Source organism: Oncorhynchus masou, chromosome 24 (assembly GCF_036934945.1).
Source record: "Oncorhynchus masou masou isolate Uvic2021 chromosome 24, UVic_Omas_1.1, whole genome shotgun sequence".
Lineage (NCBI taxonomy): Eukaryota > Metazoa > Chordata > Actinopteri > Salmoniformes > Salmonidae > Oncorhynchus > Oncorhynchus masou.
Window position 1 is genome coordinate 59587052 of NC_088235.1, and position 12745 is coordinate 59599796.

Below are 12745 nucleotides of genomic sequence, written 5' to 3' on the forward strand. Positions count from 1 at the left end.
GTTTAAACTTGTGTTTTGAGCTTTATCAAGCCAGGCATCAGGGTATCTTCTCAAGCGAAAACGCTCAAGGAGAGGATGAATACTATCTGTAGGTTTTCTGTAAACTGAAGTACTTGTTACAAAAGGGACAATCTATATCTAAGAAATCTATAATTAATGCTATTTTCCATAGTGAAGGAAATAGTTTGATTGTAGTTAAGAAGTTCATTTAATTTCGGAACCCGTTCAGATCATAAAGCAATCTTCTGTATATTGGGTCCAATATTTAACATGATCTTTGTAAGGATTATTTTCATGAATAAAATCCCATTCGAATTTTCCCAAGAATAGATTTGCGTAGATGGGAGCTAATGGAGTTCCCGTTGCTGTTCCAAAAGTCTCTAGGTAGTGGTATTTATCAAATAGAAAATTGTTTTTAGTAAGCATTAGTTGTGCAAGCTCAATTATGTCATTTGTAGGCACATTGCTTAAGCGGTTGGAGAGGAAGAATTGGAGGGGCTCATCATTTGCAATATTGGTGTTATGGAAAACCGGGGGCCAGCAGGCCTCTACAAAGGAAGGAGCAGGACCTTGGTCAGCTCCAGAGGGCTAGAGAGAACAAGGTGAGTCAGCACCATGGACAGCTATACAGGCACCAACTGGGGCTGGTGATCCATGGAAGACGCTGTAACTCAGCTGGTGCAAGCCCAAAGCCTCCTTGCCCTTCAGGAGGCCTTCACACAGCTTAGTCAAGCCATGGTTCGGCCGATTCGAATGGTGGAACCAGGCAAGATCCTCGCCAAGCTAACAAGGAGCCTATCTAGAGGTATTTGAGCGCACCACAGAGAAAGAGCGATGTCCCTAGGAGGACTTGGCTGGCAAAGTGGCCCCTTTCTGACTGGAGAAGCCCAGAAGGCCTGTAGGGACTTGGCGACGTCGACAACTATGCTGCTCTGAAAACTGACATCTTGGCCCATTTATAGGCACAACCTACCAACCCGGGCACAACTGTTCCACTCCTGGGCCTATGATGGCAACGCCCCAGTAAGACCTCAAATACCCGAGCAGGTTAGATTAACTACAAGTTGGCTTACCACAGGGGGACGGGCCATCAGCTATAGATTGACTGGTAATAGACAAATGTATCCTCCCCACTGACGCTCCATGCTGCCCAGAGCAACCCCTGTCAGTTGATGCCCTGCTCGCTCTTAATAGAAAATCACCAGGTTACTGTGGAGGTGTTTGCGAAGGCCAGAGCCCAGTAGGCCTGAAGTCAAGGCCCGAACCAACGCGTGGTAGAAAGGGAGACGCCTATATGAACCCCACTTCAAGACGGCCTCCTATTACTGAACCCAGATTACCCCCGAGGCGGCAGCGGGTGCTAGTTAGCGGGAGCCAGAGAAGGTGTTACAACTGTGGCCAGAAGGGACACCTGGCCTGGAGCTGCCCGTTGTGAGTTTCACCTCTGACTCCCCTGGGCTGCCACAGTATATAGTTATGAGACATCAAGAGCAACTGTTTGACTAATGGATAAATGTGTTAGTCCACATAACGAGACACTTTCTGTTTGGGAGCCAGTACCTGAAACGATAGGTCTTAATGGAGGGTCTGTGGTTGATTTGTGTCTAAACTGTAGGTTTTGGGACAAAGATATTTCAATTCCTGTTCTGTCATCCATTTATTTTGAAGTCCTTTAACGAGGACTTTATTTATTGAAAATCTATTTCTTGTAACATATTTTTAATCATCTAACATACAATTTTTCCGATATACATGTTGGTATTAGAAATCACAATTCCACCTCCCTTATCTGATCTCTGTATCATTAAGTCATCAAGAGCATTCCTGGAAAGGTATTGTTTACGTTGTAAATGTGGACTTTCACTTTGTTTCTTTAGTTGGATGTCAATTACGTTTTCTACCAGTCTGCAAAATGTACTAACTGATGGGTTACTTACAAAAGGACTGAAGGTACTGGGTAGTACCCACAGACTGTGCCAAATACCAATTTTCTGCCTGTTACTCAAACCTGTGCCCTGAAAGAGCCCAGAAGAAAGCGTGAAATCCTGTGTATATTTATAGAGTAAAACATTGGTCGCCCCCCCACCAACCAGAACATACAAATCATTGATGTTCTCTTTTCTTGTGCCGTTCTGGTTGGCATGTGTGTCTGCATACGTAGGCTAAATGTGTGTGTGTGTGTTCCTTCCTTCCCCTCTCTCTTAAGCAGTAGACTTAGTGAAGAGGACTACCCTCTGGCTCTGGGAGTGTCAGGATGGGACCTCACGTCGATTTTAAAGATTTAGTGTCCGCAAGCTGTTAGGTGTGGAAAAAGTCCAATTGATCTTTGCAGACGCAGCACGGGGGAACAGACAGCGGTGTGAGGGCTAATTTGATTCCACACTGTCACACCCAATCACACCCTGACACAGGGTAACGCACCTGGATGCTGCTGATGTGGTCCCATGTCTGCCTCATCAATTGCCTGGCTCTCACAACCTAATCTGAGCCTACTGGAAGTCACAGCCTAAACCTACGTCAGTGGACGGTAGTTATGAGCTTTCCGCTGCGAACTAGATGCCCGTATCTGCATATCCTCCCCCTCTCCTCCTTTCTCCCTGCTTTCTTTGTGCTTTTTATTGAGTTATCTGTTGTTGCCGGTTGGATGTGTCAGTGACGTGTTGAAAAACCCCGTGGTCTTGTTTTAACCGCTGTCATGCATCTGAGCCAGATTGGACAGTCTCTGAGAGAACTGTGGTTTTAATAGACGTGTGCAGCCAGCAGTGGCTGGATGCTGCGTGATGTGATGCGCTGTGTGGTGACAGGATTGGGGACATTGGGTTGTGGCAGATAGCAGATGTGTCCTGTCCCATGTCAGCTACTCCGTCCCCTCCCGTCCCCCCAGCATCCTGACAGTATCTCCCATTAAATCCACAGACACACTAGGACAAAGGGACCTGGGCAAAGTCAGGCAATCGCCTAAGACACAGGCCGCTGGCCTGCCCACTGCAGACACACACAGAGGGCTGTGGTCAACCATGTGCTCTCTCTCGCACACCCACAACATTTATATGTCATAAATATGCACTCATATGCATGCACTAGCAAAATGAATGACTTTCTTTCCCATACCAGTTTTCCCTTATTATGCTTGTCATTGTTAATTATGATTGTTCTCTGTTCCCCATTTTGATATTTTGCCATTCACTCAAATTCAGTTTGTCAGTTAACTGTGTCTCTCTGAATTCTGTGGCTGAAGCAAGTTCTCATGGCTCTCTGTTTGTCTTGTCAGTCTAGTCACTGTGAAATACGATACTGTCTGTGAATCATTCCACTGCACCTGGGCTGACTGCCCCCCCCCCCCCCACCTCCCTCTCCACCCATCCCTCCCCTCCAGGATCCTGCAGCAACAGAATGAAGACCTGCGCCGGCGGCTCTCCCACACCACCCACAAGATGGAGGCCATGGAGACGGAGTTTGAGACCAGCCGCCACTACATGCGGGAGGAAATGGGTCGTACCCGCGACGACCTGGAGAAGATGAGAGACAAGTTCCGCAGGTGACGAGTTTGACCTCCCTCATTTTTCTGAGCCAATTGTCAGTGTCTCGCTATCTCGTAACACAGATAATATTGCCTTACACCCCACACCGTGCACACTCACTTCTTCTCCCCAACACTTTTTTTCAGAAAGATTAAATGAATACCTTCCCCGGCAATCAAATTTTAATGAATTTGATCAAAGCTGTTGAATTAATTAGATCTTAGCTGTCTGATTATGCATCTAGTTGTTACTTTAATTCCCTCAACCTCCGGGCATGTTGGATTGCCTGTTTGAGAATGTTTTGTTAAGTTTCTGCCACATGGAACATTGCCAGGAAGTCCATGCTATTTTATCTACACACACGTTCTCTGGATGTTTGTTTCTCAATACACACGAGAAACTGTTAAGCGTGAAAAACACAGCAGGGGTACAGTTCTTGACACAAACCGGTATGCTTGGCACCTACTACCATACCCTGTTCAAAGGCCCTTAAATCTTTCGTCTTGCCCCAATTCATGTCTCAGTTGTCTCGAGGCTTACAAATCCTTCTTTAACCCGTCTCCTCCCCTTCATCTACACTGATTGAAGTGGATTTAACAAGTGACATAAATAAGGGAGCATAGCTTTCACCTGGATTCACCTGGTCAGTCTGTCATGGAAAGAGTTCTTAATGTTTTGTACACTCGGGGGATATCTATATTTCATAATGTTGTTGTTCAATTCGAGGATATTGCCCCAGGGCTCTTCTGTGCCCCACCACACTTTCTCTGTCAGCCCGAGTTGGTGAAAACATCAGGCTTTCCTCTATAGTACATGGCCACCAGTCTTTCAGAGCCTGATTAAAAGCAAATAATTCTCCTACATATGATTATTCTGGTTTGCTGTCTTTACTTTCCCTGGCGACGCACCTGCAACCTCCCAGCTCTTGATTAAGAAATCCATCTTTACACATCTGCTTGTCAATCAAGTTAATTCTGAAGTAAAAGGCAAGCCAAGTCCCATCTATGTACGACTTGTAGCTTGTTAAATAACAATTTACATTATTCAATGTTTATAGTTAACGTTTAAAAGCGTATTGACCGATCAAATAGATTTCTGAATTTAACACTTGAACCGCAAAAGCAGTCATTTGGACTTTTCATGATTTAAATAAAATAAAATAGTGACTTATGCCCCCTTCTGTCCTTGACTTTTTCTAAATAATTCTAAAAACACACTGTCCTTGTTAGAATCGTAATATCACAAACAGAACAGGAGTTATTATAATTATAGGCAATTAGCAAGACACCCCCAATAAAGGAGTGGTTCTGCAGGTGGTGACCAGACCACTTCTCAGTTCCTATGCTTCCTGGTTGATGTTTTGGTCACTTTTGAATGCTGGCGGTGCTTTCACTCTAGTGGTAGCATGAGACGGAGTCTACAACCCACACAAGTGGCTCAGGTAGTGCAACTCATCCAGGATGGAACATCAATCCGAGCTGTGGCAAGAAGGTTTGCTGTGTCTGTCAGCGTAGTGTGCTGGCGCCCTGTGCTCTTCACAGATGAAAGCAGGTTCACACTGAGCACGTGACAGAGTCTGGAGACGCCGTGGAGAATGTTCTGCTGCCTGCAACATCCTCCAGCATGACCGGTTTGGCGGTGGGTCAGTCATGGTGTGGGGTGGCATTTCTTTGGGGGGCCGCACAACCCTCCATGTGCTCGCCAGAGGTATCCTGACTGCCATTAGGTAACGAGATGAGATCCTCAGTCCCCTTGTGAGACCATATGCTGGTGCGGTTGGCCCTGGGTTCCTCCTAATGCAAGACAATGCTAGACCTCATGTGGCTGGAGTGTGTCAGCAGTTCTTGCAAGAGGAAGGCATTGATGCTATGGACTGGCCCGCCCGTTCCCCAGACCTGTATCCAATTGAGCACATCTGGGACATCATGTCTCGCTCCATCCACCAACGCCACGTTGCACCACAGACTGTCCAGGAGTTGGCGGATGCTTTAGTCCAGGTCTGGGAGGAGATCCTTCAGGAGACCATCCGCCACCTCATCAGGAGCATGCCCAGGCGTTGTAGGGAGGTCATACAGGCACGTGGAGGCCACACACACTACTGAGCCTCATTTTGACTTGTTTTAAGGACATTAGATCAAAGTTGGATCAGCCTGTAGTGTGGTTTTCCACATTAATTTTGAGTGTGACTCCAAATCCAGACCTCCATGGGTAGATAAATTTGATTTCCATTGATCATTTTTGTGTGATTTTGTTGTCAGCACATTCAACTATGTAAAGAAAAAAAAGTATTTAATAAGAATATTTCATTCATTCAGATCTAGGCTGTGTTATTTTAGTGTTCCCTTTATTTTTTTGAGCAGCGTATATAATCGATAATAGATCAACCGCAACTGTATTATTCAGTAGGAGAGGGAAAGGCAATGCTGCCCAAACTCTGTGGCGTGAGCAAAACATCGCGTCAGGTGTTTGCATGAGTTATCTTTCTGGCTCATTTTTCAAAATAAAACCCTGAAACTATGTCTGAAGACTGACACCTTGGGGAAGCGATAGGAAACGGAATCTGGTTGATATCCCTTTAAATGGAGCAAAGGCAGGCTATGGAACAGGAATTTTTCAAAATAGAAGCCTCTTCCTGGTTTGATTTTCCTCAGGGTTTCGCCTGCAATATCAGTTCTGTTATACTCACAGACAATATTTTGACAGTTTTGGAAACTTTAGTGTTTTCTACCCAATAATAATAATAATAATATGCATATATTAGCAACTGAGACTGAGGAGCTGGCCGTTTACTCTGGGCAGCTTTTTCATCCATGCTACTCAATACTGCCCCTGCAGCCATAAGAAGTTAATGGCAGGGGAAAAAATAGCCAACAAAATGACAAGCGTGTACTGGTGGGGGGTATGCCTAATCCATATTTTAATGAGATAAGAAACAGTCTCGTGGGCTTTCTGAGTGGCGCAGTGGTCTAAGGCACTGCATCACAGTGCATAAGGAGTCACTACAGACCCAAGTTCGATCCCGGGCTGTATCACAACCGGCTGTGATCGGGAGTCCCATAGGGCGCCGCCCTACTTTGCCCAGTCCGGGTTCGGTTAGTGGAGTTTGGCTGGGGGGGCTTTACTTGGCTCATCGCGCTCTAGCTACTCCTTGTGGCGAGCCGGGCGCCTGCAGGCTAACCTCGAATTGTCAGTGTTTCCTCCAACACATTGGTGCGGCTGACTTCCGGGTTAAGCGGGCGGGTGTTAAGAAGTACGGTTTGGCTGGTCATGTTTTGGAGGGTGCATGACTCGACCTTAGCCTCCCGAGCCCGTTGGGCAGTTGCAGCGATGAGACCAGATTGAATTTGGGGAGAAAAGGGGGATGTAATGCAAAAGAAAATAATGAGATTGTAAAGCTAATGTCATTATGAAGTGAAATGGTATTGATCAGTGAGGTTCCCACCACCACACTGAGAAGGGTTCTAGGCTGACCTTGTGTGCGCCTAAGTTGAAAAATGTAGGCGCGCACAAAGAAATTTAGGAGCACAATGAAAAATAGTTGAGGTCATAAAGCTAGAATCTTTAATTTTTCAAGGCACACTGGTGCTCCTAAATTTAAATTCAAGGACGCACAGCAAAATATTTAGGCGCTTTATGCGAGTAAAATTGGAGCGCTGTAGAGCCCTGCTTAGGAAACTAAAACTCTGTCAGAGGCAGGACACAGGTCTGCAGCTAATGCAGGTTAACAGAACTTGGAGGGAAAACCATTTCCGGATTTGGTGTCGGGTGATAATGTTTGCCATTTTGTTTCTTATGCACAAGATGTCTTTTTAAATCGTAAAATATGTTGCCGGCTTTTGAAATAATTTCCAATACATTTCCCATATCTTTCTTTATATGTAAATGTGCCATTTCATTTTTATTTTGCGGTCAACAAGTATATGGAAAAACAGCTTTGTCATTTACTGTTCATATGCACATAGAAATGGTTTTGCTCTGGGGTGCAGTAATGTAAAAAATGCACATGTTTAAGTCAAGATTCCAGGAAAAAACACATGGCTGCTTATTTCAAATCCCGTGTGTGTGTGTGTGTGTGTGTGTGTGTGTGTGTGTGTGTGTGTGTGTGTGTGTGTGTGTGTGTGTGTGTGTGTGTGTGTGTGTGATTCAAAAGCAATCATCCCAGTTTATCTCCAATCAAGAGGCGTCTCTTCCTGTTTTTTGGTCAGAGCAGCCAGTCACTTTCAATTATCCCTGCAGTGTTTCCATCATAAATCGGAGCATGAGGCTACATGCCTATGCGGGATACGCTGGTCCATCTGTGTGTCCATACTAGGCGATCACACATTTCAATGCAGCCTCAGCAAAGGTAATGGTTAAATTGGATTACCGTTGTTTAATGAGTATGCTCCACTCCTATGTCCTATCTGATTATCACCGAGCAGCACCATTACACGGATGCTTTTAGAGATCACTCTGCATGGAAAAAAGGCATGGAAGCCAATTGTTGTATTTACGACTACAATTTTACCCAACCCAGGAGCAGCCTTCACATGTGAATTACTCTCTGAGGACTTGATTTAATTTGTTTACGGCAGCCAGACTATTCAATTCGATTTCTTGGTGGATCTATCAAATGACTTTAATTGCTCTGCCTATTTTCTGAATATCATCAGCTCTAAATAAAATGAATCACTATCCTCTGGAACACTGAAATACAGCGGGAGTTTACCACTGTGGTCTCGGTGGGAATCAGTGAGCTTTGCTCAAATGTGTTTATGAATTTTTGATTGGGACAAAGAGAGCGAAAATCATCGGTGGTGATTTGCAGTGAACACTTTTTAATTAGTGAGGAATGAGAAGGATGCGCCAGAGGGTAATAAGAAATGCTGGTGTTATTGAGGGGGAAATATGTCAGTCAAAGCCAGGTGTTTTTGGGAGTATGAATCCAATTGATACGCAACGGTAGCGCTCATACATACTGGACACTACAATAGCTTTAGTGTCATTGCATTGGGCTTGTAATCAGGGCAAGGTTACACCAGTGTGTGTGTCCTTATGCAATATTGTTCGATCGATGAATCAATCACTTGGCCAGTTGGCCCGGGAGAGGCAGTTGTTGTAACATGTCCACATCTGCATGGTCAAATGGGCACACAGTATAGCTCAGGGCAGAGAGAGGAGATGAGACGAACAGGCTAGAGAGGATGGCCCTGGTGCACGGTGCAGACCTCACTACCGGGGAAAGGATCACAAGCTGCTAGACTGTGGCTTTGTAATCTGTTCTCAATGGGAAGGGTGACGGGCAGAGTGCTTTGTGAGCATCATCGGTGTGCTTTTTTTTGACACTTCTATTGGATTTCAGATGTTGGATTTTCAGTCATAGTCCTGAATCATATGCTCCGGGGGTTCTGTGAGATGGGGTTTGAACCATACAAAGGTTAACAAAGGCAAAATTACTAATATAACAATGGACAAATTACCGTATTGAAAGATTCGCAGGTTGGTATTTATTGTCGTGAAACTTGCCCTGGTGGCAGCTCTGCAGTAGGGTCACTAGCTGGCACAGCCACAAAGTCATAGAATCTGATTTGAAACCTAACCTTAACCACACTGCTAACCATAATACCTAACCCTTAGCCAATTTTGACTCTGCAGCTGGCCCAACTAGCGGAAACCACTCAGCTCTACTTACAGGGAAAGATACATGATGATAAACGTCAATCTGTGAAAGATTCATTACACCTTTCAAATACTGATTTTCTAACATTTTTGGGGGGTGTTTCTTTGTTCAAAAAGTCTCACATGGAGTTGACGTGCATGTAATTTCTCATGAGTCACACTCACTGAAAGCAGTGTGCTTTGGTGCCCTGAACTTCCTGATTCCCACACCTCTTTACTGTTGCCCACCATTACACATTGTGAGCGTGACTGATGGTGATTGTGCACCACCATTATCCTAATCAGGGGTTGTAAGCTATTTCTAGAGAACATGAACATCAATACCTGTACAGTACACGACTGCAGGGCCCATCTCATCCATTAAAAGCAAAACTATGTGTAAAATTGTTGCGTTGCCATTTTAGCGCTTTGAATTTCTTCTGCATCATAATTGCATTCGCATAAAATCCACAACCTCTCATTTTAGAGTGGAATTTATCGAGCAAATTTAGGAGGCAGTGGATACAGTGGGAAAGTAATTGCCCGTGGCCCTATTGAAATGGGTTTAGTTCAGACTCCTCTCTCCCCTTTCCTCCCATCTTTCGTAATTTGTGCCGAATATCTAACCTGTTGGAAAAACTCTGACGGCGTCATTAAGTGCTCTGAGAAAATTCATACCGCTCTGTTGTTGAATGGAAATAAACTAAACTAAATGTACGGATATGTGACTGCCAAAAGAACAGTATGCGTACTTCAAGACGTGCCCATTTTCTGGTGCCTTATTGCAACAATAACTGTGGTCTCTATGGCCAGTCTCTTTCATTTATTAGACGACCAGTCTGAGAGGAGACAATGCATCATCTGAACTATGATGGGAGTTGATTGCAAACCTTTAAAAAAAATGTTTTATAAAGTTGAAGTGTTTGAAGAGTACCGCAGTGCTACGTTCCGTGCCAGTGGGCTCATATCAGTCAGCAGCATACCATCTGTGGATTTTCCGATTTAACCTTTCTATCTGTAGGCACTGCACACTATTAACTGAGACACATTCTGTTTTCTGCTCTTCTCCACAGACTGCAGAACAGCTACACTGCCTCCCAGCGGGCCAACCAAGACCTGGAGGAGAAGCTTCATGCCCTGGTAACCTTTCACCTCTTCAACTGTCCTCTGACCTGTTTATATATAGGTTCTCATTGGTCAATACCACATTGCATGTACTCCTGGTGACTACTTTTGAAAGGAAACCTTGACGCACAACTTGTACCATAAAGTTGAATCTGCAGTTGCTACATACATTTTTTTGAATGAGTGATATGTAGTCTCTACATCCATTTATGCACATAGGAATGAGTGATATGTAGTCTCTACATCAATTTATGCACATAGGAATGAGTGATATGTAGTCTCTACATCCATTTATGCACATAGGAATGAGTGATATGTAGTCTCTACATCCATTTATGCACATAGGAATGAATGATATATATCCATTGATTCTTTAAGAATATGACTTAGAATGGCCTCATTAGCTTAGTTCAACTGTCCTACCACATCAGAACCCCAAATATACGTTTGCATTACTCCAATGTTTGTAAACAAACCCTCTGGTCTGAAAACATGGTTAAACTATATTTTTGATATCATGGATGGTCAGTTCTTCCATCTATAGCTCGGTCTATGAATTTGAGTGGGTACATTTCTCCAGCCCCATCCCTCAGCTTTTTCCCGAACAGGGGCAGGGAAATGGCTTTGTAATTGTTTAAACTGTCGATTGCACTTTTAATTATTTAATCTCAAATTAACATTCACTACATTTCTCAAAATATTAATTTTCCTTTTGACCTTACCCTGGTCAAACGTATTATGGAATTGCAAACACTGCAACTTCCAATTGCAGGTTTCTATGTCACTCAGTTTCCCAGTATACCAGGTCAGTGGATCTATTCTGTATTGGGGAAGAGTCTTTCCCATACAGCTGTGTGTGTGTGTATCTTCTAAAGTGCACTCTCATGCCATTATCCCACACCTGTCAGCCATTTATGTTGCAGGATTTGTTTTTGGAAGATTCTGTGGTACAGAGTGCTGCAAGGGATTAGCACAGAGGGAATTGACTTAATTGCCAAATCATTCTATCACGCATGTCTCTGCCAGACCCCTTGGGAAATGGGAAGGTCCACAACTCTGCTATTCCCCGTGGCAGCACACCAGGGAACACCTGTAAACCTGTGCTCGCACGCTCCAACTATGGAATTTATGTGCAAAGAGAGGGACAGTTGTACATATTCCCACAATGGCAAATCCCAGAGTGTCCCTTTCAAAACATGGTTAACTATGTATGATGCTTGTTATAGGTTTATCGGGAGATTCACAATATGACTCGCCAACCATACATAACAAGCATGTATTCACATCATCATTGTTTCTCCACTAACATCAATCATGTATCAGGACATAAAGTATGTGTCGATGTTAGATGTGCGCTGCTGTCTCCAAATGTCTGATGGTTGTTTGATTAGCCTCTCAATTGAAATGTGCTTTATTGGGATGACATACTGATACGTATTGCCAAAGCACAATGTTACAATTGAACTAGTCATTAACAATCGAAAATAAAAAATCAACAGGTCAAGGAAATCAACAGAATAATACTAACAATGTTAATTGTGAGGGGTGGGGGGGAGAGTGTGGGTGGGTGGGTGGGTGGTATTTGTGTGCATACTTTATGTCCATTCTTTCCAATCACATTGTCAAAGAAATCGTGCCCCCTAGCCCAATGTTGTTTTCCCATAAAATGTAGATGGACTGTCAGAATATTTTTTAGACAGACAGACTGACTCAGTTGAAGTCGGAAGTTTACATGCACTTCGGTTGGAGTCATTCAAACTCGTTATTCAACCACTCCACAAATTTCTTGTTAACAAACTATAGTTTTGGCAAGTCGGTTAGGACATCTACTTTGTGCATGACACATGTCCCTTTTCCAAAATGTCTGAAAATTATATCATGGCTTTAGAAGCTTCCAATAGGCTAATTGACATCATTTGAGTCTATTGGAGGTGTACATGTGGATGTATTTCAAGGCCTGCCTACAAACTCAGTGCCTCTTTGCTTGACATCATGGGAAAATCAAAAGAAATCAGCCAAGACCTCCACAAGTCTGGTTTATCCTTGGGAGCAATTTCCAAACGCCTGAAGGTACCACATTCATCTGTACAAACAATAGAGAGCAAGTATAAACACCATGGCAGCGTCATGTTGTGGGGATGCTTTCCTGCAGGAGGGACTGGTGCACTTCACAAAATAGATGGCATCATGAGGCAGGAAAATGATGTGGATATAGTGAAGCAACAGCTCAAGACATCAGTCAGGAAGTTGAAGCTTGGTCGCAAATGGGTCTTCCAAATGGACAATGACCCCAAACACACTTCCAAAGTTGTGTCAAAATGGCTTAAGGACAACAAAGTCAAGGTATTGGAGTGGCCATCACAAAGCCCTGACCTCAATCCCATAGAAAATGTGTGGGCAGAAGTGAAAAGGTGTGTGCGAGCAAGGAGGCCTACAAACCTGACTCGGTTACACCAGCTCTG

General features: G+C 44.0%; 1 protein-coding gene across 1 annotated transcript in view; it reads left to right on the forward strand.

Moving 5' to 3' along the window:
- The window catches only part of LOC135512408 (tight junction-associated protein 1-like), a 131664-nt gene that overhangs the window by 92850 nt on the left and 26069 nt on the right, over nt 1–12745 (forward strand). The window contains exons 6-7 of the mRNA XM_064934413.1: nt 3377–3538; nt 10232–10298. Coding sequence (XP_064790485.1) covers nt 3377–3538; nt 10232–10298 — 229 coding nt within the window. The remainder of the gene's footprint in view (nt 1–3376; nt 3539–10231; nt 10299–12745) is intronic.